The sequence below is a fragment of the Parus major genome, chromosome 3, assembly GCF_001522545.3.
Source record: "Parus major isolate Abel chromosome 3, Parus_major1.1, whole genome shotgun sequence".
Lineage (NCBI taxonomy): Eukaryota > Metazoa > Chordata > Aves > Passeriformes > Paridae > Parus > Parus major.
The window spans coordinates 51617884-51644002 of NC_031770.1; the positions used below are offsets into that span (position 1 = coordinate 51617884).

Genomic DNA, 26119 nt, shown 5'->3' on the forward strand with positions numbered 1-26119 from the left:
TCAGATGACCTGCCTAAAAATTCTGCCATTCTTATCCATGAGAGTCTACCATAGTTCTGGGCTTAGTCACTGGCTTTTGTGGAAGAAATAATGCTATTATAGGACAATAGCAAGGTGGATTTAGATGAATGTGACTGTAGAGTAAAATGGCTATTTGGTTATGCACAAGGTAGTGTGAAAGGAATTTTTCAGTTTTTGTTATCCATAGCAATTAGACACCATGGTCAGGGTGAAATGCAAGACTTCATTTCCTGTTTATACAGGCTCTATCCTTTTTACTCTGTGCTTCTTGCTCATAGCTTTGGACTTTTTCTCCTTGTTCCTCTGTGCTTTGACAGCCTGTCCAGCTTAGTTCTTCTACAGCCATGGTGTTGGTCTAATTTCTGCAGAGTTGTTATGAAATCACTCATGACTCATTCTTCTCTTGCTTCCATGAGTAAAATATGCCCTCTAAACAAATCTTACGGTATGGCAAGGAACACCTACCAACTTGTTAAGTATGCTGAGCTGTGTTTATGCAGGTCTATAAAGTGGGTTCCAGCCTACACAGTGCAGCATTAATATGCCTCTTCCTAATTCCTATCAGGATATAGTATATCATATTCAGAACGAGTCACTATTAGGAGATGGGAGAGTCAGATGCAGCCCTCACTTTTTTTCCTCTCTAAGCTTGTCTGGTTTTTTTATGATTTATTCTTCTGTGAATACAATGATATGATGACTTACAAAGTAAAATGGTGGTTTTCTGTGCCTTACCTTATTTTCAGTGTCTAGTTTTTCTTTTGGGACTCTGTGTTATAGCCAAAACTCACCAAACAACAGATACATGTTTTCAGAACACGCCTTTTCTGACACTACCTCTATAGCGGTAGCACATTGCCCAAAAGAGACCTTGTACTTATGTTTTTCCTTCCCTCCATAAAAATACTGTGATCAGTTCCATTATCTTACAGTTTTTATTACTTCCTGCATTCAAATATATACTAGAGGGACACAGGGCAGTGTTGTTGGAAAATTTTTTCAGATTACTTCTTGTTTCTGCAGGTTTTGTCTTCATTCTGTACGCCTGGTGGGGACCACCTTGAATAATGATTCAAAACAAAACAATGTAGATTTATCAACAAAAAAGAACTAAGAAGAGCTTTCTCTGCTCTGTTGCCTGCTGTTTTCTGGTTGGATATTGTAGTCACTCGTAGGTAGTGCGATTTCCATCTAAAAACTTGCCATGCTTTAGGTGTTCACCTTAAACAACTTTTATATTTCTGTTGAACTGTGTGTGTGAGGATAGTGAGGTAGGTAATTTGTTTCTATAACAGAAACTGTGCATGACCAGAACTCAGGTCACTTGATGAGGTTTTGTTATTGTCAATTATAGTTTTTTATGTTTGAATCTAAAGGCTGTGGTCCAAATCCTGCTGTGAGAACATTTCTATTGAGTTTTGGATGAAGCCTAAAACTAGATGGTCTGGCCAAGGATGATGAAAGGAGAAAAACATTTAGTAAGCATTAAATGGTGAACTAAAATAAAGTGAATTAGATGTATTTTATGTGTTATTTGTTTAATATGTTTAAACATACCTGTTTCTTCTAAACTTACTACCCTGAATTTCTGTTTTTTAAGCATTACTCTGCACTTCTGATAAAATGTCTAAAATATCTGGGTGAACAGCAGTGAATGGAGTTTGTGGTAACTTTCTGCCTGACAGTCTGATGGGATGCAGATGTGGGAGATAGCCACTGTTCCCACCAGTCTCCTCAGACTGCTTTTGAACACTTCACTGATATGCTCCAATAGCCCCTGAAGTAAATCTTCGATGCAGGGAAATGATCACTGAGATAAACACTAAAGGAGCAGAGATAGAAGTCATTTATGGGTTCATTTATGAACTCAAGTTTACAGTTTGCAATTCAATAGTTCACACAGCAAGTGTGTACAAATTAGGCAAAAAAAAAATAAATAAAAAAGAGAACCCCAAGAATACTGCTTTATTCTAATTTTGTAAAAGATGAGTTTAAACACTTTGCTGCTCTGCTTGGTGCGTTTTGAAGAGTCATACTGGTAACAACATGGCATATACCATAGCAGTGGGCATATGCTTTATATTTTGCTGCATTTTTATTAATTATCACACATGGCAAATTGCTTTTCTGTTAATCACTTTGTTCTGTAACACTGAGATATTTCTCTCTGATTCTCCCTCCAAACCTTGCAGTTAACTCTTCATAAACTTGGAGTCATGGGTAAAAATGTACTTACTGTTAACTATTTGCTTCTTACTTTTGTTACTGACTGTTACTGCCAAGTAAATCTACATTCAGGAGGCAAAATCCCCTCCCTCTTTATGGCTTATACCCTCCATGCTGTTATGTTTCTGTCTTTGGGCTTGCACCATTGTTTATTCAAATTAGCTCGAAAATTACAGTATTGCAAATGTTAAAATTTTCAGTATCTGCAGAATCAGAGTAACTGTGCTTAAAAGCTATAGTAACAGGTAAGTAATGTGAAAGCAGTGGGAATTGTAAGCTCTCTTGGAACTTCAGAGTCAGATTTTCAGTATTAGAATTTGATTACTGTTTTCCATATTTACTCCTTTTATTAGGTCCAGTTTAGCCTCTGCCAGGCTCCATCCCTGGAAGACCCAGGACTTATTACCTTGAAGGAGTCAATCTTTGTGGGTTTGAGAATTTCAGCAATAGAAAACTTGCAGTCCAAGTGGGCGTCAATTCTCAGAGGTGTCCAGATAATCTGTCTAGATACTCAAATTATTTTCATATTATTAGTTCATATCTTGGGTGCAGAGACAGAGAAAAGTGATAAAGGGACTCCAGCTCTAAGTAAGAAAGTATCTTTTTCATTGTGGCTTTGAAACAGGCGTTCCTTGAGAACAGTTGTCACGTAATATTAAGTGATGTTGGAAATGGTGTTAAGAAGGAGAGTGCCACGGGTCACTGGTGTATGCTGAGGTAGGTTTTGCTAAAAAGGTTAGCTGAAAAGTTGCACAGTGAGGATGTTAAGTTTTGAGATGATGGCACATGTTGGCTTGCTTGAATTTGTTGAATACAAAACAATGGCAGAGTTTAGTATTTTGGAAAAATATTTTAAAAAATAACCTCATGCAGAAGGTTGTTCATACAGTACTTGGCTTTCTTTAACTGGATAGTTAAGGCAATTAATGCAGTACAATGTGTTAAAGGTCAAGTAAAGGGACAATACTTGGTGTAAATGTGAGTGTATAGTCATTTTTAAGAGAGAACAGTTTGTTCACTTAGTTTTATAGAAGGATGATGCCATAAAATTTTCTCATACTCACTTCCCGTCTCATTTTAAGGAACACTGTGCACCTGTCATTATACTTCCTAATCTTTTAAAACCTCCTTAAACAGTGTCTCCAGAGCTAACAAAATACCTTTTTCCTGTCTGCTTTATATGTAAATAACAGATCCATGAAAGAGGTTTCCTTTGCTTGATTGGCTTGGTTTGGTTTCAGAAATTGCAGAGCAAGTCAATTGTAAAACTGCAGTTCCTATTAAATGGCAAGTTCTTTAGATGTTTTTTCCAAATAATGCTGATGACTGCAGAACCATCACAGAAAATAAATTCCTTCACATGAAGTAAGTTCTTATAAGACTAAGAAAGCACTCTTGGTCTTCTATTAAGCTGAATAACTTGCTGATTTTGATTTGGGGAAACAAGTTTCTCCAAACAAACAAGAAGTCTATTTTCAGAATTCCTCTTTCAGTTAAGAATTGGTTTCTCGTGGTATTTGAGATTGAAATTGTCTAGTATTGTGTAACTAACTGCTGTACATGTTTTTAACACAGAGACCACTTTAATATTTTTGTAGACATGTTTAAAAACATCACACCAATATCTGCAAACCTGTTCTTTACGATGTAGACAAATACTAAAAACAAGACAAAGCATTTTAGAATCTAGCAGGGAGGTTTTAAAGCCAAGCTTAGTTAAGCTTATTGTAGTTTTTCTTGCTTAAGGAGAGAATATTGTCAGGTTTTATGTAGTAAGTACTCATAGTTGAAAAAAACTACACTGTTTATGAGTTATTTATTTCTGATCTGATCACTGTAAATTTGGGGGATTTCTTTCAGTAAAGAAGCAAGATGTGAAAAGGGAAGTGGGGCACATAGTATCCATGCTCAAGGAGTTAAATGCATTTAGTTTGATCAGAATCAAATTCCTAATTTGGAAGTCCATTCATCCATGGAATATTTTTCTTTAGTAGAAAAGGGCTTTAGTGTTGGAAAAAGCACTGGAATGTGTGAGGAGAATTTTTGATTGATTGCAGTGGGAGTTCAGCATCTAGAGTACTGGATGGAGGTTAGAAAAATAAATCACATAGTCCAAACTGATGAAAAATAAAAGGTTCAGGTATAGTTACACAAAGATCAGTCACTGTAAGCTTAATGGAAGCAATAAGGAGACACTTGGCTGTTCAGTAAAAGACTTTGCAGTCTGTGTTCACGAAGTTTTCTTTTCAGCCGTTGTGTGAGGAGAAATACACCAACACACCAGGGGTGGAAATTAATAATACATCAGTGAAGGAATTACTGTTTTGACTCAGGTATGCCAATCCCTTCCATCTTTACATCTGATAAAAACAATGTGATAAAAAAGCAGTTTTAGATGCTGTATAACTGACATTATTCAAAATTATAATGAATGGCTTGTTTGAGAATATAAAGCAACAAACAGCATTAACATAAAATGTCCAAAATGCACACACTTCCCTACCACAATAGATATTAGTCTGCCATATTTTACACAGCATTATTCAGTTCTCATCAATGAAAAATAGTGAGAAGTCATTTCTAATCTCACTTTTACTTGTGTAGCTGCACTACTTCCAGAAAGTCCCTAAATGAAGTAGGAAAGTTGAAATTTTGGCTTAGCAAAGAAGCTCTAACCCTTTCCAGTCTCCTCGCCCCTCCATTGAAAGTGTACAAAAAATACCTGATACCCTTATTCCTTTCAATCTGGTCTGGGCAGAACTAATTGAATTATATGTGTTAATATGTTTTTGTCTGTGGAAGGTGAAAGAATAGCTAATTTTCTATGATGGGGTCAAATAGAATATTTCTATGTTTAATAATAAAACCCTTTACTAATTTCTAATGTTAAAAATCCCAAAGTTTTTGACTTAGATTGCTACATCTTGCAGAGCACAAGACATATATATTACCAGCAGCATATATTTTTAATAACTTGATAAAAGGACCCAGAAAACACTAAAGTGTTGGCATATAAGTAGCCCAAATAATACTGAAATACATACTTCGAAAATTCATAGAGAGGACAATTAATAAAATGCTTAAAGTGTTTCATAGGCTCTGTATGAAATCAGTTTTGAGTTGGTGTTTCCCAGCATGTCTAGAATACCTTGGTATTTTATTATAATAGTGAATTCCAGTGTAAAGTAATTTTTCATAGTTTCTGTAATTTGTTAACCACAAAATGTAGTTTCAACATCTACTGCAAGAGGTCCATGTAATTAACAGCAGATTTTCTGGAATAGCTAAAAAATTCTAAAAAAAAAAAATCCAGACAAAAAATTTAGCCTGTAAATGGACAAAGTTTGAAGCATATAATTGATAAACCATACAATAACTCCACTACCTTGTGTTTTCTAGAGGTCTTCATAGGACTTAAAAATTATGTGTATTCAGAATACTGATAGTAGCAGCCAGAAAAGACATTCCAGCATTGAAGCCTCAGAAAGAAAGCTCTGCAATTGACCTATCCTCTTATAAACAATAAAAGATTTTGAATGCATCATGGATCAAATGGAAAATGCTTTGGGTGTGTGTTAAATTTGCTGGGTAAAGCTCCTGATGAAAATGCAATATTTTCTACTTTCATTGCACAGAATATTCTGTTACCCAAGAATTTAATCCTAACAACTTCTTTAGTCTATTTCCAATGTATATGTAGAAGAAATGCATACATCTGTAAGACTGAGGTTTACCGAGATCACCTGTGCCTAGCTGTAACATTATTTTAACCCATATCTGCACAGTTTGGAGGCAGCTCAAGTTCCTACAAACCACTCTTCCTCACCAAAGGATTGTCAGCTGTTTTCACACTCATCTTTTGAACTACTTCCCAGAGAAGTGTGACATGTGTTTGCTCAAGTGATAACCTGAAGAACGTGTACAGCCATACAGCTCTTCAGTTTGTGCAGCCTGGTATTGAATCCAACTGCAGCCATCGATTTTCTCCAGCTGAGAATGTGTTCCTCATTGTAACAATGCAGCAGCAGAGCAGCTAGGGGCCAGCAGCCAGATCTTCTTGCTGGAGCAGAAAAAAGTACAACATTCTTGATGACCATTCCTGTTGTTAATCTTAGCATGATTCGTGATGGAGTGTGATATGTAGATCCCAGATTGAAAAACATTATGTTACATGCAGCAACCTCACAAAAAAACCCTCACCTGTTCTCACCCTATCCATTTCCTGACTTAATTTTCTTTTTACTTACATGTATGCTAGCTTACATGCTTATTCTACTCACCTATATACTTACTAGTTAATGCCTTTTTAACCAGCATATCTAAACTGAACTGTCAATACCTTTCTTTGTCCCAAACTTCTGCTACTTTGTGGAAAAAAAATCCAACTCAGGCCAAAACTAGCAAGTCAATTCTGTTATTTTTATAAGATTATCACAGGAATGCCAATGAAAATATTCTTAAGTTACAATGGGTGTAACACAGGATTTTCACATTACCCCCTCCCTCTGGGGGAAATCCATAACTTTGTCTACAGTGTGAACTCCACTCATATGGGTCAGAGCTGATTTACCCAGTCAGTGTGTTTGTTTCCACTTCCATTTTCATTGGCACAAAACCAAACAACTAAGGGGAAACAGGCAGTGCAGGGCCCCCACCCTGGCTCTGAACGTATTTTCTTCTATTGTAGCTGGTTCCCTCAATTTCCCAGATCAATCAAAACCTGCTGGAGTCACTGCTGTGATAAAGTCAGCTGCTGTCAGGGAGTAGGATATCTGTGCTAGAGTGATCAAGAGGGGTCAGAGCTTTTTTGTGGCAGTGATAACCCTACAGAAATAAATACCTACTGAATTCCAGCATAAAATGGGGCTTGGGGGCAATACAGAATATCTTAAGACTCTCTAATTGTCTCTTTTATGTCTAATTGTGTTGTGCTGGCATCCCACTCAAGAGCATCAGCTCTTACCTTTCCAGGACTATCATAAAATTTTGGAGATCCAGCACATAACAAATACTGATAATGTCAGTACTTGGATGACTCCTTTCAGGACTGGATAGAACGCTAGTCTTGAGAAGTCAGGGTGTCAGTTCCATGAAATATCCTGTCCAAAATGTCAACAGCCTGCATATGAATGGTAAACCTTAAACCTGTGTAAAGTTCCAGTCCATCTATATGCCTAATAAAAAGGTTAGGAATCAAGCTGTGGTTTATATATTTATTTGTGAAAAAGTAAATAAAATAATCTTTCTTGGTGTAGAACCAAGCTGCTCAGTTGTGTCAAGAGGAAGTGCAAATTAGCTTCTGCTGTCCTGGTTTTAGTGAAAAACCTGTTCCTGGATTTAGTAGTAGCTGGTTACTGCCTATGTTCATGGTAAATGCTTCCTGAGTCAGTAATTTACTATTCTCATGTCTGCTTTTCTAATCTTAAACCTGATTTGAAAATTAAGCTTCGCTCTTCCTGATTTTTCTTTGTACATTATTACTGTTACCGACCTCAAGTGTATCCTGAAAGATAATTTTGATTATCACGTTAGAAACAGGATGTAATACCACCTGTTTCTCCCCGATTTCTGTGTAGTGTTTGAACACCAAAACTAATGAGAGTTGCTCAACTGGCTCCTATGAAAGATACAGGAGACAGAACCTCGTGTTCAGCTTCACATGGCTTTGTCTGCTTTCCCACACGTGCAGTGGCCCCTTCCACCCCGGTCAGTGGGATACAGCCAGGGCTGCTCTCTGCCTCAGAGGCTGTGAGTTCCAAGGGCACACAGCTACAAAAAATCTAGGCTGGCTGTATCAGGGTTGTGCGCTGGGAATGGTCTCTGACCGTGCTGGCTGTACCCAGGAAGGCTTTGGAGAAGACCTGTCTGGGGTGGCCTTGAGCTGCAGCCATGTGGGCAGGAGACTGGGACTGTGTCCACGACTGAGATGGAGCTATTCATAATGTTCTGGACAGCTGGTTAAGATTAATTTTAAACATAAGCCATGAGGTTTACAATTTCTTACCGTTATCTCTCATCAATTATTTTATGTCTGGAGGGGTTCAGAGATCCTATTAGATACTTGGGAAAACATCTCTGCACTTTCTGAGTTTTATGTTCCCTGCTTTGATAGTTTTCAGGTCAGACTTCCACGGGCTGACATTGTTATGTAAGAGAAAATATTGTCTTTTATCAGTTTTCAATTTGCCACATATAATTTTATTAAGTGCTTTGTTCTTGTCTTACAAAAGAGAGAAGATAATCAGTTCTAATTCCATGTGATGACAAATTTAATTTGTTAATAAACTGATAAGCAATAAGGGCTAGAGCAGCAGGAAGCAGGAATAATAAGTGAATTCATAGGCAACAATTACACTTTCATATAAGTCTCTATACTAGCCTGTAAGGAGATTTTTTTTCCCCAAACATTTTATTATTCCTAGGTGTGCCAACTGGTTCATCTGTTTAAAGCATATGTTGCAGCACATAATGCATCAGCAAACGATGATGCAAGGCAAGCTGATAGGACTGGCCAGGGCATAGTGTGCTCTTTGTCTCCTGGCTTCAGTGGCCAAAACCCAATTGTTGAATTATTTTGTGAGAGCACAATCTTGTCTTTCATTGAATTATAAAAGACTCTGCCAGGGTTATGTGCTATTTCCAGTCAGGAATATGGAGGCTTTAAATTCTTGCTGGGTACAAGGAGTACTGTGAAGATGAGGCAATGGGAATGATGCAGAATGAGAGTCTGGACTGAGTTTTTAATAGTGCTTAAAATAGTGATTGCTTACAAATTGACCAAAAGAGTCACATTTGCAAATGAATAATAACACAGACACAAAAGATGCTTGCTAACTACAGCTTTATTGTACTTGTGCTCTGGAAAACACATCTGACTATGTGTTGCAGAAGAATAATGTAAAGTTTCTTTCATATAAAGCTTATAAAAATTTATTTTATAAAATTTGCTGGTAATGTCACTAATGAATCTATGCAGGTGATTTCACAGAAAAATTTGTAATATTTATCCTGTTCAGAATTCTCTGTATACTACAGCTATTAATAATAAAAAATACCTGGAATGTTTTAGAAAATTATTTAAATTTTACTGAGTTACATTTTTTGATGATGCACTCTATACTGCCTGGGATTTTCACAGTTCAGTGTTTGGAGAAATTCAAAAAACCCCAAGGGTGAATAGAAATTTATTTCTCCACACCCAAACTGTCCATCATCAAAGCTTGCTATGGATGCCTTTGCAGAGCTGAAAGTTAGTATAACATCCTACTAATGTTAATTACTAATTACATTACTAATGTAATGGTGGTGTGATGGGTTTGAGCCCTACCCAGAGGAATAATGCTAATATTTTTAAGTGGGGAGGCCAGGGAATAAAAGGACATTTTTTGAAAGTTTAGGGCTGACTTAGAATTAAACCTAGCTTTTCCTGGTCTTTAGGCATAAAGTTATTTGGTAAAGAAATTCAAAGTCCAGAAGGAACTATTTCATTGCAGACTGGTGTAAAACACCAACCTCCCCACAAATTCAATCAGCATTACTTAATTACATGGTAACCACATTTCCATATGCATCCTCTGTGTTTGAGAGTGGATCTCTCTCTCAGAATGGGTGTTTGCCAATGTTGGTCCAGTTACTACTCCTTTCATTGACAGGAAAAGAAAGTGGTCAGAAGTAGACAGGATGGAAGAGCCTTCCTCACTGCTCGGGTCTGGGCAGTGCCTGCCATGTGGTTTTCAGGCAGCAGCAGCAGCAGCTATGGAGTCATGCTCTCCCCTTCAGCCCTGAGGGGGCTGCAAGGCTGAAGAGAAGGACTGCAAAGCTTCACATGCACGGCTCAAAGACACCATTGTGCAGGAAAGGACTTGAAACAGTGGCTGAATTTTAAGTCCATGCTTAAATTCAAAGCATATCTATGAGGTTATAGGATTTCCTCAAGACTTTTGTCTTGAAATTTAGAGCTGTGCACATTGTAGAAATGTTAAAGTAGATATTGTTCCATGTGATGATTGCAAATCCAGGGCTATCTGTATTTTTACACAATCAACAGTCATAGTGCCAAGCAGTACACCTCAACCCAGTAACATTGTTTGTAAAGGGACAAACTTCTGTACTCATCAGAATGAGTCTTGCTTCCTTTCTATTTATTGCAGAGATAATCATTTATTTTTAAATCTGAATGTTTAAATAGAGTTAGGATTGTCTGTTTAATTTGATAATTACACTACCTGCAAACATTAAATTAGATGTGGCGTATAGTAATTTTTATCAGCATAGTGTAGCAGAATAAAGATCTCTTTGAGAGATCATACAGCTTCTACAATTTGGAAAGTAAATAAGGAAGCAAAAATAAACCTGCCACATCTCCTCATTTGAACTTTCCCAGACTGAGCTCAATCAAAGTGTGGGTTGCACAGAGAGCAGAGTACATGGTTGGGTCTGCAGGGGCTCCAGAAGAGTGCTGGGCTTCCTGTTTTGCATAAACAAATTGAAGAGGTTTTATCTCATTACTAGCTTAAATGTGAGTAAGCGGAGCAGAGTACTACTTTATGCTCAGAGTGAATGTTGGGACATTTCTTTGCAATTAATATGCTCACACTTTGCATATGGACCTTTTTCTAGATCCACAGATTGCCTTTACGTTCAAAATGATTTTTAAGGTGAAGATAAGCTGTCCAAGCCTATCCCATAGGATAGCTGTTTTTGGTTTGGTGTTTGTGTCTTGCTGGAATAACACGGGTTTGTTTGTTCTGTAGCCATTCCAGCCCACCCACATCTTGGTGGTTTGGCCCTTCCTTGTGCTTGTCTGCAGGTGTGCCCATTGCTGACCTCATTCACCCATCTATTTGCAGTCATAAATACATCTAACCTAATGTTTGGTCATATTTGTGTTGTGATGTTCTTGAAATAGATAAAAACCTGAAAAATTAATTGCTTCTTACAAAGCAAAACTTTTTGCCACCTAATGTTCATCAAACTAGGTGTTTTTTTCATGCTGTGACACAAAATGATTGTAAAGTCTCTTTTATTTTGGACATCACCACACACTTGCTGTGTTACCTGCCTGTGCTTAGTTCAAATGACCATCCTTGTCAGTAGTGCCTTTTAAAATATATGTTAAGTGCTTAAAAGATCTCAGATGTCAACATGGAAAGCAAATTATAATTAATTCTGCTTTTTTATGTCTAAAGTGCTAGGCACTCTAGTTAAGATTTTCTATGGTTTAGAATTGGCCTAATTCTGTCAGGCAGGAGAGATTTTTGTTATTCACTTGAATATGACTAGAGTTAACATAAAGTATTTGGGTATTTTTTCTGAAAATTCAATTCCAGAGCTGCTTAGATTTATTTCAGGATATTTTCATATAAAAATTGTATCATCAACAGAGAGAAGTAAATTAATTTTTTTTGCCAAAATGAAATCCAACAGCATTCTTTTTTGTGAGGGAACGTTCTAATGTATTTAAAAAATACTGGTAGTGTTCATACAACCCACCCCAGCTGTCACTGGTATTCTGTGCTACTATCTAAGCCTGTGGAGTAATTTATGTTACTGTCAGGTGGGAAATGCTACATGCTTCAGCAGTGAAAAGAAAGTTCCAGTGCAAAGCATAACTTAGGTGGAAAAAAAACTGGATAATGCACAAACTGCAAGTACGGGCTTTTTCCCCACAGTGACCTTGGTTTTGTTTGATTGTAACCTTCACAAAATTTGGGTCTTTAGGGCTGAAATAGACAGTGTTCCACACTGGATTGCTTTTGTGCTCTTATAAAAATTCTTGGCCAAACAAAATTTGTTGTCCAGCACTTCACCAAGGTTGGATAAGTGCAGAAGTGATATCAGGTGGAGAGGTGGAAGTCAAAATTCATGCCTGAGTAAGAATTGCTGAGTATAATAGGACAAAAGAGGTTTTAGTGGTAAACAATGACAATGGAGAGAAGTAGAGAAGTGTGAGAAACTAGAGGAAAATATTAATATTACTGCAGATTTTGGAGGCAAATGTTGGAATGTGTTAGTCATTCAGGTAAAAAAAAATTTAAAAAGAGAAGTATGAATGTATGGGATAAGATTATATAATGAATGTTTCCTTTCCAAATCTGCTGTTAGGCATTGTATCTCTGTGTCTGGCTGTGGCTTTAGCTTCCCACAAATGACTCATGAAAGTCACTTTTGAAATTGTGCATTTCAGTACTTAGAGTTGTCATGATGAGTTCATATGGTGGAATTCAGTGCTGGGACTCTAAAGGAGGCAAAATCAGTGGACAGGACAAGCTGGACAATTAATTTTGTTTAGGATATGAGGATATGTACACATGGTACGCATGACTGTATGGTGCAATCACTAGTGAGCCAGACCATGTTTTCCTTAGCCTCTTAGTTTTAGGGCAGTCTTCAGATGAATCAGCATGGTGTAGGAAAGACTAGGATAGGGTGTTTTCTGCCTCACACAAGTTAAAAGGTATATATGTAAAAGAGGAAACTCCTAGAAGAGAGTGAATGGTTTCATGGTCAGGAAAACTGGCAACTGTGAGAATGGGATTCTATCCCTGCTTTTACTGATAAGTTCTTATTAAAAGTGGTCAAATTGCTTTGCCCAAAATTTTCTGTTGGGCACTAAATACTCATTTTTTGGATTTTGTACAGTGGGCCAGATTGTCAAAAATGCTCTCCCAGCTGCAGTTTAAAGTCATTGGTAGTGTGCTTTGCACATATAAAACCCTGTAAAATATGAAGTAGTTAAGGAAAATCAGTATTTCATTTCATTGATGAGAAACGCAAAATCTGTGGAAAGTTTTTCTGGTTTTGCCCATTATCTCCACTCCATGATTGGAAAAAGCCATTTCCCCTACGCTCTATTCTGCTTCTGAAGTCAATTAACGATTTTGAATCACATAGATAACTTTGGTGAAAGCTCTAACTAGCTCCAGAGGAATTTATGAATTTCTCTTTTCAGTTTAGTGTTGAAGTATCACACTAGATACTTAAATATTCTTTACTGTAGAAAGTCTGAGTATGATGCAGAAAAAAAATTGATTATTAAATGAAAACCATACTATAGTGTATTCTCATGTTGGAAACACATTAATTGCCCAGTGATGCTTTCCATTTAGGAAATGTTGAAATTAAGTCCTTGATTTCACTATCTGAAGAGGGTGTTCGTTTTGGTTTGGAAAAGAATAGAGGGGGAAAAAATAAAGGTCTTTATTGTATAAAATATATTTAGACATTTCCTTTGGTCTATGCTGGTAAAAATTACTTGTCAGGCAGATTCTGGATATGTGGGGCTCCTAACCAGGAATATCATAGCTAAATTTGTTCCCATTAAAATCAATAAAATATCTTGGATTGCTTCTAGAAATGTTTGTGGTGTGTATTTCAACAAGTATTCATTCTCCACAGCTCAGAACTGCTCTGGGCCAATGGGATTGCAAAATATCTGTCAGCTTTGGCTGACAGCCTAACGTTGCCACAGCAATTTTTCTCTTTAATGAGTAAAATAGGTGATGTTTATAGAAAAATAACTGCCTCATGAGAAGCTGTGCAAAACGTTCCATTTAAAACCATTCTGTTTATATATAGTTTTGTTGTTTGTTTTCTTTTCTTTTTACTTACTACTGTGGACATTTGCATGAAAACAGGATATTTCTCCTTCAAATTGCAGTCATGGACAGAATAGCTACTATACCAAAATGGAGCCAACCCACTTAAAAAGAAAACCCAACTATTTTGCTTACCAAATCTGTTTCTTCTGTGTATGCAAAGTTTTGAGCACTTATTTTCCTATCTAAATTTAGGGGCTGTTTTTTAACATTAGTTCTGTAAAATGAACAAAACAATATGAATGTAATAAAATGAGAGTACATTTCTGCAAAGCTTAAATTATTTGAAAAATCATAAATAACATTTATGTTTTAATATCTACAGTGACATCAAGGATAAAAGTATTTTTGTTATATATGCTGACTTTTTCTTTTTACACAGCCTAGAAACAATGATAAATACTCAGGAGAGAGAGATAAATAGAAAAGCTGCATCCTGTTTATGGTTGCTGATGATCAATAGAATTAATAAACATGAAGAACATCAGAGTTCTCTCTGATGGACAAATTTGACTTTTCCAGTCTCAGGTTGTGTGTAATGTTCTACCAATCATGGACATACACTTTACTGACAAGTAGCATATTTTCTCTGGTTTGGCCATGGCATATAATGCTCTTAAGATTACTTTAGGTGCCCCAGGATGAATCAATGTACATTCACACCCATGTTCCTGTATGTATTTACATCACTTAACACCTTAGTCCCTGGCTTCAGGTCCATCTGCGTGCCCAAGGAAAGTTCTCAACTCCCCAGAGAGCTCTGTGTCATTTGTTTCTCTGGCAGGAATGAGAGTGAGCAAGATCCTCTGCCAAATCCTCAGCCCCTGTAAGCCCTCATCCTAGCCATCAGGATCCTGGATCACAGAGCCCTCCAGCTGGAGACAGCTCCTGCCAGAGCCATCCTGCAGCTGCTCTGCCCTGTAGAGGCTCACTTGCCCTGGACTAGGAGTCTGCCTGCAGTGGCTTGTGGCAGAGAGCATGCTTTTCCTGTTTCTCCTCCTTTCAGTCTAAGGTGGTTCTCTGAAAACTGATACCTATCTGTATAAAACCCACTGGATGAAGCCATCATCTGTTTGTACAACTGCAGGATTTATATTCACCGTACTAATGAGTAAATATTCCCTCTCTGGTTGATAAATGGAACACCAGGGTTGCAGTGCAGGTGAGCACAGTCCTCGACTGTAAAGACTTGCAGGAGTATTAAAAATGGGCAGGCTTTTGTTTCTACTACACAGATCAAGTTTTCAGGAGCACCACTTCTTCCCAAAGCTACCTGCAAATCTTTCAGACAATTTTTTTTCCCCATTTGAACAAATAAGCGTCCCACTGAACTTTCTTCGTGTAACCAGCTTGCATTTGGCTCTGAGAGCTCAAATAGTCTCTTTACCTCATTGGGGCCATGTCAATTCGTGCTTTGGCAATAAAAATTATAAAAAACTATAAAAAATACACCTCTCAATTCTAACTGCAGATGTAAATTAAACTAAACTGCATTTTTGGCATGCAACTTCACAGGGTCAAGGTCCATTTGCTTATGCCAAACACCATTTAAATGTGACTGAAAAATATCAAGACCCTGACTGGAAAGAAACACCAGGGGCTCCTTGGAGAAATTAGTTGCATTTATTCCTATTCTAAAACTTTTCTGTGTGTAATTTACACTGAAAACCTTTTTGTTTTTAGTTTGGGTAACTAATAATGTATATTTTTTCATCCTTGTAGGACTTGACACAGGATTGTGGTTTGATGAAATGTTTGCAGAGTAATTCAGCATAAATGGGCCAGTTAGTTTCTTTGGTTATCTCTTGGTGATATTCAGTTCCCACCTATTTTGTTCAGTGCTGCTTTGGCAAACTGTAACAGATTTTAGGAGCAGGCAGTTCATGGTAATTATATCTTATAATACACTAAGTAAATATATGATAAATGAGCAAATGTTAACCAAACAAGAAATGCAGCCCTGGGGACTAACTGGGCTTGAAATTCTCATGGGTAAACACAGCAGGTGAGCAAAGGAGTATGACAAATAGGGTAAGAATTTCTTAAAGCCTGACTGCCACAAATATGTCAATGGAGCTGAGTCAGCATGGGAAGAACACAGTAATTTACTGTTGATTCAAAAGCCAGTAGCTCACTGCTACCCTTCTGGGTGATGTGGAATGCATCAGCTGGAAATGCAGATGACTAACCTTCGAGGACTGCTGCTTCTGCTGCTCTTCAGCCCAATTCTTCTGCTGCTCCTTTCCGGGGCACTTCTCTGGAAACAATAGCATGTCATAGAGCTTCGGGGATAACCTCCTGTCAGCATCAGACCAGGAGCTAAAAAATGTGAATGATACCAGTCATCTTTTTAGAAGTTGCAGTTTTAGAATTTGCCTTTCTGAATTGAAGAACATTGCTTTCGCTTTGCCTTTATCAGGCCAGTATACTTAGTAAATATATATATCATGTGCACAAATTATTGCTTGGCAATATAATTTATATTTCTTTGCTATAGAATTTCTTACATAAAATATGCATTTTCTATACTATTCCTCCAATATGTTCCCTACTAGAAACAAGGCCTTTTTCTGCCTTTCTTCCTCCCATCTCTATTTTTCTGCATAAAAATATATTTAGCTATTGTGTTGATGGTTACTCTAGGTTACATCTCTGCCTGACCTCCAGCTTTTCTCTGTTTTTATTGTCAGCTCATGGATGCTATGACTGTAGGACCGTGCTCACTGACCCCTCTGGAGTTTTCACTTCCCCATGCTTCCCCAGTGACTATCCCAACAGCCAAGCGTGCAAGTGGATCATCCGAGCACCTCATGGATTTATCATACAGCTAACATTTATTGATTTCGACATTGAAGAAGCTCCGGGCTGCATTTATGATTCACTGACATTAGACAATGGAGAAAGCCCAATGAACCTTTGTGGCATCACTGCCAAAGGATTATCCTATAATTCTACCGGAAATGAAATGATTGTGTCCTTTAAAAGTGACTTCAGTATCCAGAAGAAAGGTTTTAATGCCAGCTATGTACGAAGTAAGTCCAAAGCATTTCATCCCATTATAGATGTTGTAAAGAAATGTGCTAGAAGGATTAGAATGACACTTCCCAAAGGAATGAAGTCCTCCATGAGAAGAGAATGAATGGGTGAGGCTGCACTTTACAGGGTTATCTTGTATCTTTTATAAGCTAATTTATTTTTCTTTGGATCAAAATTACTTTATTTCAGGACATGACAAGAAATGTGTTAGAAAAACTTTTCACGTGCAAAGATTTTAGGCCTAACAGTTCTCTCCCTGCCAAATTATGCTGGAGGATTTGGAAGCAGAATATGCATCCTTCAGGTTGGCACACGTGCAGAGGAATGAAGAAACTTAAAGGAGAGCATGAGAGGGAACCTAGCTGAGCCAGAGAGATCAGCCTGGACCTCTGGCCCAATGTAACTCCCAGCAGTGGGGAGAAGTTTGTGCAGAAAGCAGAACTTCTCATAGTTCATCCAGCCTCTGGAACAAGCTCCCAGGGATGAACTGACATTGCAAAACGTCTACCTGTCATTCCAGGTCCTTGACCTTTCTTTCCCTTCCCTAAATATGTAGCAGTGTTTTAAAAAGACACTCATGCTTTTTTCCCTAGAAGATAAGCAAGCACACAAATGATTTCTGATTGGTGTTTGGCTTCTTGTTAAGCACATTAATTAGGATTAATTAGACAGTAAATTAGACAGTAAAGGGCAGTTAGGTAACAAAGGGCATTAGGACAGTCACAGAGAGACCCCATGTGTGGCTGACCATTCCACCTCAGGGTTATAGTTTCCAGTTGCATGCTCTCAGTATTCTCAGCATTCTTCTTCAGTATGCTCTCAGTATGCTCTTTCTTTTTGTAGTGGTTGCACACCTTAAACTGAACACTAGTATTGCATTTAGCCTTTATATTATTGTAGCACAGCTATGTTCTGCAGGCTGGCGGGCTGTGAAACACAGAGCAGGGAGGTTTGGCAGTTCTCTCTTCAGTCACAAGCACATCTTCCACATGATTATTTAAAAATATTTATTACACATTTCATATATTTTAAAATAATTAAGATAGTAAATTCCAGAAATCATAAGACAAAAGTAGGAGTGATTGTGTCATCAAAATCTGTGTGTAGTCCTGAAAAAAAAAAGGTAACATCACAGAGGAGCTAAAAATACTTGTCTCTACTGAGGTCCTTTCATACTGACAAAATAATGTAGTGATAATTGTAGGAGCACATGTTTTCTTATGAAAGTCAAAGCAAATTTTCTGAAAGACTTCTCTATTTGAAATTAACAAAACTCTTGCTGTTTGTAAGAAGTTGTAAAATCAAGTGATTCATAAAAACTCATGTTCAGACACATTATGCAAAATTATTTATTTCTGTATTCTTCTTCAATATTTTAATATTTAAGTATGACTTAAGAGATGAGTTACAATCAGAATTAAAAGATGCAATGCTGACCTCAGCTGTGTTTAATAAGGAGAGGAAAGGTCCACAAACATAGGCAGAGAACCCTTTGTGTCTATGGACCTACAGTGATGTATTGTTATGGAAGCAAGAGCGTTACCTCCATGACAAATAGAATAGTACCTTTTGCTCATGAACAGCACCATCAAAATTAAATAGTCTTGGAAGACAGCCTTTCCTTTTGAAAAAGAGGGCTATTCTCCAGTGTGAGTGAAACTTCATCAGTGACTCATATTTTCATGTTTCACATATATATTAGTTCAGAAGCTCTGTGTTAAGGCTTGCTGCTAAGCAGCTAGGTTGAGGCTGGCTTCATTTGGTTTCATTACTCCAAATGTGTAACTCTCACCTGACATCTTGATTTTTGACTGTGGATGCTGGGAGAGCTGTCTGCATTCCTCTAGGGCAGATTATAACTACATTCTACTTATTGCTCACAGCTGTGTAATTGTGTTACTTTCAGAACATAGCTGGAGACAAAGATCATAGTAAAGCTTAACCTGGAAATGGATACAGAACAGGGTCTTGGAAAAGGGATCATAACGTACTGCTTTCCTTTCAAGTTATAAATGCATGTGGGAAATAGGACATCAGTGTGCACACACACTGAAATGACAACACATCCACATGGCAGATGTCAGCACTGTGCTCTGCTATGCTTGCAGACTTCCCAAAGCCATCCAAAAGCTTGCACACCCCTTCACTTCAGGTCATGTGTAAAATTCCACACCCGCTCACTTCACATGAAATTTCAAAGCTTGTACTTCAAGCTGACACCATCTTTAGCTACTTAAAATGTGATACGGGAGCAAGAGCATAAATTTCTCCCAGAACTAAGGGAATGCTGTTACATTTTTTTCCATTTCTCAGAAATTATAATTTTTATATATTGATAAAATTAATTTATTTGTTCCACTTTGAATTTCACAAAGTAATACAAAGTTGGGAAGTCAAAGGCCATTCGAAGACACACAATTGACTATACAGAAATGTAGTTTAAAAAGATATTAGTGGTGCATACATCCTAATATGCAGTATGTACACAGGACAGCATGAATGTGGGGAAAGTCAGACATAAGAGAGTGAGTTGTGGGAGGGTATTTGGGAATAGAACAGCTTTTGCGTGACTGCTCAGTTTTATGTAAGTTTCAAACTGAGTTTTGCAGTGTCCTGTTGTCTATATCAAATTGGCCACCCACACAAATGTTTGTTTCCTGCTTGCCACCTCCTGCAACACACCAGTAGCAGATGGATGGGCCATATCCTCAGCTGCAGCAAACGAATCCAGCTTTGGACTCTTAGAGGAATTATGTCAATTTACACCAGCTGAAGAGCTTTCATGGTAAATAATTTCCTAGTAACACTCAACTGTGTGAGCAATAACTCCACCAGTAAGTAGAAGTCAGTCATCAAAAGGGGAGGAGGGAGAGCAAGAGATCTGTGTTAGTACAGAAATGCTTGAGGCAATTTAGCATACAGTTAAGAAGGACAGCAGTAGTCCAGATTAAAAGTACAATTCACTGAGGTGGCAACAAAACACTCCCAAACATACTTGGTATGTGGACACTTGCAGGCCTCAAATTTAAGTTTGACACATTTCTTCCAGCATCAGTGACAGGGTAGATGAAAGCAGGGGAGCTAGAAACAGCAGAAGGCATCTCTTAAACACCAGACTATACTGAGAAGCCCATCAGCTGGCAGGAGACCAGTGTTCCCTGCAAGGGGTTGTAAAATAGAGCCTAAGGACTCCTGGCTTGCTTGTGTGTGAAGGGGTGTATGAGACGTGGGACAGTGAGATGCAAGTAAGGTAGGTGTTTGTACGTTCTTCATAAGAAAATGTGTCAAAAGACCCCATGCCCAATGTAATCCAGTTATCACAGAACAGTCTGAGTTGGAAGGGGCCCAGATAAATCATCTAGCCCAGCTCTGGAGTGAGTGGCCTACACAGGGATCAAACCCACAACCCCGGCATTATTAGCACCATCCTCCAACCAATTGAGCTCATCTGAGGATCTTCCTAAGAGAAAAAATTTAACATTATTCTGAAAGTATTCTCAAACACTTGGATGAGTATTCCAAGAGTATATTCCTCAGAGAATAACCAGATAAGAAATAATATAAATAAATAAATACAGGGAATATTCTCTGATACTAACATTTAAATTCATCAGTATGATGACTGACTATGCAACAGCAACAAGGAAAGAGATCTGCACTTAATACTGATGGTAGGATTCAGTTTTTTCTATGTGGACAAAAATCTTGTCAGTTTTTTCGGTATACGAGGAAGCTGCAAGTGGTTAAATCTGTACAAAAATACAGCAAAACTAAGTAGACTTCTTCAGTATGGGAGCAAAGTCCTTCCCATTTATTTCTCTTTCTGTACTGCTTAAATGTGCCCAGGTGGTCTGTAACTTTTCTGTACACGTGGTCTGGATATTGCTCATATAAATAAGCTTTCTTCTTTTTCGAGTCTTGAATCCTTATGCTTCTTCTGGAACACTTTCCATGTTACGTAAAGGAGTTTACAGTATAATTAACCTGCTAAAAAATGCCCCTGTTTTCAATGGAGAGTTGAACGCATTTTCTATCTATAAAGTTGTTACAGCATGCTTTTTCCCTTGGGAAGAAAAATAAATCTATGAAGCAAATCCAGTAACTATAAAAGCCCAGTATTTCTCTCTGTTCCCTCCCATTATGCAGTTACTGGGTTGGCATATAATGTGAAATGCTTTATGTTACTTCACTATGTAATATATTGGTCAAATTATGTTCCTGTGTATATCCAAATATGGTAGTTTGGAGCTCAGAGTCTTCTCAAGCCGCTGGCAAAGGGAACTTGCAGTACCACAGACAAAACAGAATCCTTATCCACCATATATCTGTCTTTTCTCTGCCGTGACAGTCATCCGTCCCTCATGTCTCACACTCTCAAATCTGAAAGGGTTTTATTTCATTCTGAGAAGAGAATAGGTGTAGTAATTAGTTTAAGTGATGGGACATCACTAAAAAATCCCAGAGGAGACTGGGAATTAATTACTGTGGCACTTATTCTTCAGGTTCTGCCGGAAACAGTTTTACTTCCAGCATACAGGCTGTGAAAATGTCTAAGAGGTAGCAGACATTTGCAGGAGATAGGGGAGCCAGAGGTGAAACCAAGAGCTGTTGCAATCTGTACCAGACACCTTTGCATCCTCTGCTACCTCTGGTAGCTGGAAATTTTTTGGTGGAGAAATTGGCTGGAAGAACTGTGCTGCCATAAATGTGCCAATAAAACTGAGCATATTAACATTTTTTTTTGGAAAAATAACGTTCTCTGACATACAGTGAACAGACTTGTCAATTGTGGAGAAAAAGTTTGTGTCATATGATGCTTTCTCATTTGGTGGCTGCCATTTTGCCCATGCAAATGAGAATACTTAACAACAAATCGAGCAATTCTGCCTAAATACCTTTCCAGCAATACGTAAATTGCTGTAGGATTAGCAATTTCTAGATACTTGTGCAAAGTCCAAAACTGTTGACCCAACTGTTAGGAAATGGGAACAGCTTGGAAAGAAATATTTATGAGCACACAATTGCAGTATTCGACCAGAAAACTGCTGGGGACAAAATGACAAGATGCCTAATGCTGTGCAGAAATACCCATTAGCTAAATTCAGCAACAAAAGGCTTTAATTTGCCAAGGAATGTAATGGGGGCTTTCTTCTGTTGCAATATTTAAAAGAAGGAAGGTCTGAACTTCACTGGTGTAATGCAGTCATGCAGACAAGAAATTAAAATAATGTATCTTAAAAGTAAGTCATACTGGGTTTTTCAAATAACTGGTTTATTCCATTGCTTAATGCATCCTTACTAGATGAAAGAGAATTAATTTTTATTAAGTGAGCTGAAGCAGAGTTGGAGGTCAGTAGGTAATATGTCCTAATACTGCTCTTAACCAACTTATGGGGTTGTTAAGTGGGTGTCACACAGCATTCTCTGTGCCACTGAAAGGATCTCTGTGTATTTACAGCTGAGTGCACTCCCAAGTCAAATTCCCTTTGGTGTGTGCTGTTGGTATATTGCAGTGATAAAAACAACCTGATGAATGTTTGATTTAATGGATGTTACTTTAACCCCTGCTGCCAGTCTGCCTTTATTCCTATGTGATGAATTTTTTTGTTGTTGTTAATTTACTTATCTGCTCTTGGTTCTAGTTGCTGTGTCTCTGAGGAATCAGAAAGTGATCATTCCCCAGGTTCCTGACATCGATGCTGTGTCTGTGGCAGAGACTGTCTCAGTGCCAGAGCTCAGACAGTTTACGCTGTGCTTTGAAGCAACCAAGGGCAACAGCGATGACAACGACGACTGGAAGGTTTTCTCCTACACTGATGCATTGTTGAGAGAGCTCTTCAGCTTTGGGAAGACCACAAAAGGCCATTTTCTGTCCATCTCAGGCACACAGTGCATCCTAAAGAATGCATTGCCCCGAAATGCAGAGTTTTTCACTGGAACCTTTCAGCAGCTGTGTGTTGTATGGGACAGCTTCTTGGGCACTGTAGGTATATATGCCAAAAGCACCTATCACGTAGTGGACTGTCCAGAGATCTTTGACAAGGTTATCCCTGGAAATGGGAGGCTGGTGCTGGGCTCTAACAGCAATGAAGTGAGCTCTCTAAATGGGGACATTTACAACTTCCGCCTCTGGAATTTCACCATGAATGCGCAAACACTGGCCAACCTCAGCTGCGATGTGAAAGGAAACATTGTAGACTGGGAAAATGAATTCTGGAGTATTCCAACTTCAGCACTGAAAGCAGAAAACAATTTGAGTTGTGGTGGGTATGCCTTGCCAAAACTTTTTTTGCTTATTTCCCCCCCCCCCACTCCTGTATTGTGCTGAACATATCACATACCAAGATGGGAAAAAAAATGAGAGCATTCTCGTGAAAGAAAAATAGCAAGGTTTTACCTTTATTAGAGTTTAAGCTCAACTCTTGCCATTCACAGAGGCTTTTAAAGGGTATGGAGTTGATTCTTTAAAGGAAAAGAACAAGTCCCCTAGGTGTATTGAGTTGCTGCTGGAAATGATCTGCAGATCTAAGATTTCCTAAACACTCCTTATTGGCTCATGCAAAAGGGAGGTAACAGCAGGTACCTCAAATAAGATTCCTGTGGTCTCAGGAGAAAATAAATGTACCTTAGCTACTTAATTACTAAATATTTTTGTACCTGCCCTTTGGCCCTTTGATTAGCCAGAGGAGCCCATGGTGTATATGCAGAACCAGCAAAAAGCAGTGACAAAAGCAGGGCATAGGAGACAGGAACCTAGAAGAAAATATTAAATTAGAAGAGGTGGACAGGAAGGAAGGTCTTGAGATCAAAATCAGGAGAATTTTTTCTTCATGATGGCGTATCATCAGTCCTTTTTTTAACTGGTACTTATTGAAGTTTGTTTGGTTTTTTTTCTGTAGATTACTCCAGAAGATAAATTTCAATACATTTACCAGCTTATTCTCATTTTATGGCTCAGACTCTTGATTCACATAAATGTACTGGAGTGTTTTTTGTGTATGTGACAGAGCATCTGTCAGCATTCTGAGAATTCTTAGTTTGGAAGAGAAGCTGCCATTACTAAGGCATGCTAGTTTATGTATCTAATAGTTCATGAGGGATTAAGGTGGCTAAAAAGGTGCTTTGCTTGCTTTACTGTACTCATATCAAAGTGTGGGATATTCATTCACAGCTAGAACTACTGAGAAAGATCTCAAAATGCCTCTGCTAAAAATACTTCAGCAACACATGTATAAAACCACAAGCAACTAGGTGCCTTTGCCTTTCTACCAGAACTAAGAAAAGGCTGATCTGACCATGACTGATGAAGGTGTTCTGGACAAAAAAAGTTCTATTTCATTGGTAAAAACTGATCTGATAAAGAATAACTTCCCAAGAAGTCATATTCTTCTTACACTGTTACTCCATGATGTCACCATAACACTTTTACCAAACAACATATCTCTGTAAAAGCTGATCTTGTTTAATTTTGACTGGAGTAGGAGTCTTGGGTTTTTTTTCTGTTAAAGACTGTACAATCCTAAGACACAAATATAATATCACAGCTGTGGTCATAGAAACAATAGAATTATTTTAACTCCACAGCTTTATTCTGTGAGATGTGAGTGATCAATAATTTTCCTGCAGCAGAACATTGTTTTAGAAAAAAATATATTAATGTTTCTGCTTTAGGCCCAGTATCTATACAAGTAATTTAAAATGTATCTACATACAAACATTGTTGTTGCCTCTAAATAAGCCTGTGAGGAAACTGACTCACTAGCCAGTCTTTTTCATTCCTTGATGTGAAATCACCCTCTGTGATACAGGCTTTCCTGAGCCAGAGAAAAAGAAAATTCTGGGTTCAGTGCCATTTCAAAGATGGTTACTAAACCCAGAGATTAAATTGTTAGAATTGTCTTCCCTTCCTTCTCTCAAGTAAAAGCCTTCTTTGTAAAACCAGCCTTCAACAGGAGAGTTGATGAGTCAGGCTATCAACCATGAATAAACCACTGACATTGGGGAGCTGACTCTGATTAGGCTTCATTTAACAGCAGTGAAAGGATTTATGCAGAAAAGAGTTTTTCACACAGCTCAAATAATGCTTCACCAGGAAGTGGCTTGTAACTTTAAAAAAAAAGCAAACCAAGCATTTAGAAGCAATCTCAACATATCTTTGCCTGAACAGTGCTTACATTTTCAAGGGGTATTATTTTCAGGGTTTTTCAGGCAAAGCTTTTACAAGTAGATTTATGGAGCGTAAAACACTGGCAAATTGTTTCAGGTAATCTTTTCATAGTTTTACCTTTTATTAGTTTATTCCTTAGACTAATGTTTTCACAGCTGTGCAGTTGTGGTGGGGTGTTTGCTTAGGACTTGCTAGAATTCTGTTTTTATCGCCATACCTTTGTGTAAATTGCATTTAAAGGTATGCATACACAGCTTAGGTATCTGGATTTATTTTAAAACAAGTAACCTAGGTAGTGATAGATGTATGGCTATTGACCACCAGTTCAGAGTTCAGTGCAGGGAAACTGAGGAGTGTTTAATCAACTTCTGGTTCTGATTCTGAAGCCTGCACTGCCTACAGCTATAGCAGGATATGATCTACTCATTTTAAGGGTAACTTGGCCACGTATCTGTCCATGCCTGCAATTGTTTTTTTTTCATGTGCATTTCACGAGTCGTTCATTCCCAAAGACCAAAGGAATCCTTAATTTCACTCTCAGATTTAACTCAGTGTGGGATGTGTCTGCCTTAGGCAGCTGGGCAATATTTCAGGCTAAGATAATTGCCCTCAGTGCTGTTTATGAGCAGTGGAATAAAAAGGCTATTCCACAGGTCAGTGCGTCTCATGCTGGAAATGGTGTCTCAGTGAAGTCAAAGTTCTTTTGCTGTAGGAGTGCCTGTTCCTCTCCACTGGCTATAAAGTCTAGCATGTCAAGCAGATATGGATGTCTGAGTTTTAGACATTTGAAGTGAGATGTATTACAATGTGTCTGTAATACAGTTTCATGGGGTCATGAGTCCTGTCAGCAAACCTGCTCCAGAATAGGCTCCTGTCTTCGTGGGTCCACAGGTCCTGCCAGGAATCTTCTCCAGTGCCAGCTTTCCACAGGGTAACAGCCTCCTTCAGGCATCCACCTGCTCTAGCATGGGGTGTTCCACAGGCTGCAGGTGACTCTGCTCCACCATGGACATCCAAGGGCTGCAGGTGGATCTCTGCTCCACCACGGACATCCAAGGGCTGCAGGTGGATC

At 38.2% G+C, this 26119-nt stretch overlaps 1 protein-coding gene across 4 annotated transcripts in view; it reads left to right on the forward strand.

Moving 5' to 3' along the window:
- Nucleotides 1–26119, forward strand: part of ADGRG6 (adhesion G protein-coupled receptor G6) — a 110342-nt gene that overhangs the window by 25548 nt on the left and 58675 nt on the right. For all 4 annotated transcript variants that reach the window (XM_015622070.3, XM_015622073.2, XM_015622071.3 and 1 more), the window contains exons 3-4: nucleotides 16535–16876; nucleotides 22523–23143. In XM_015622070.3, the coding sequence (XP_015477556.1) occupies nucleotides 16535–16876; nucleotides 22523–23143 (963 nt within the window). The remainder of the gene's footprint in view (nucleotides 1–16534; nucleotides 16877–22522; nucleotides 23144–26119) is intronic.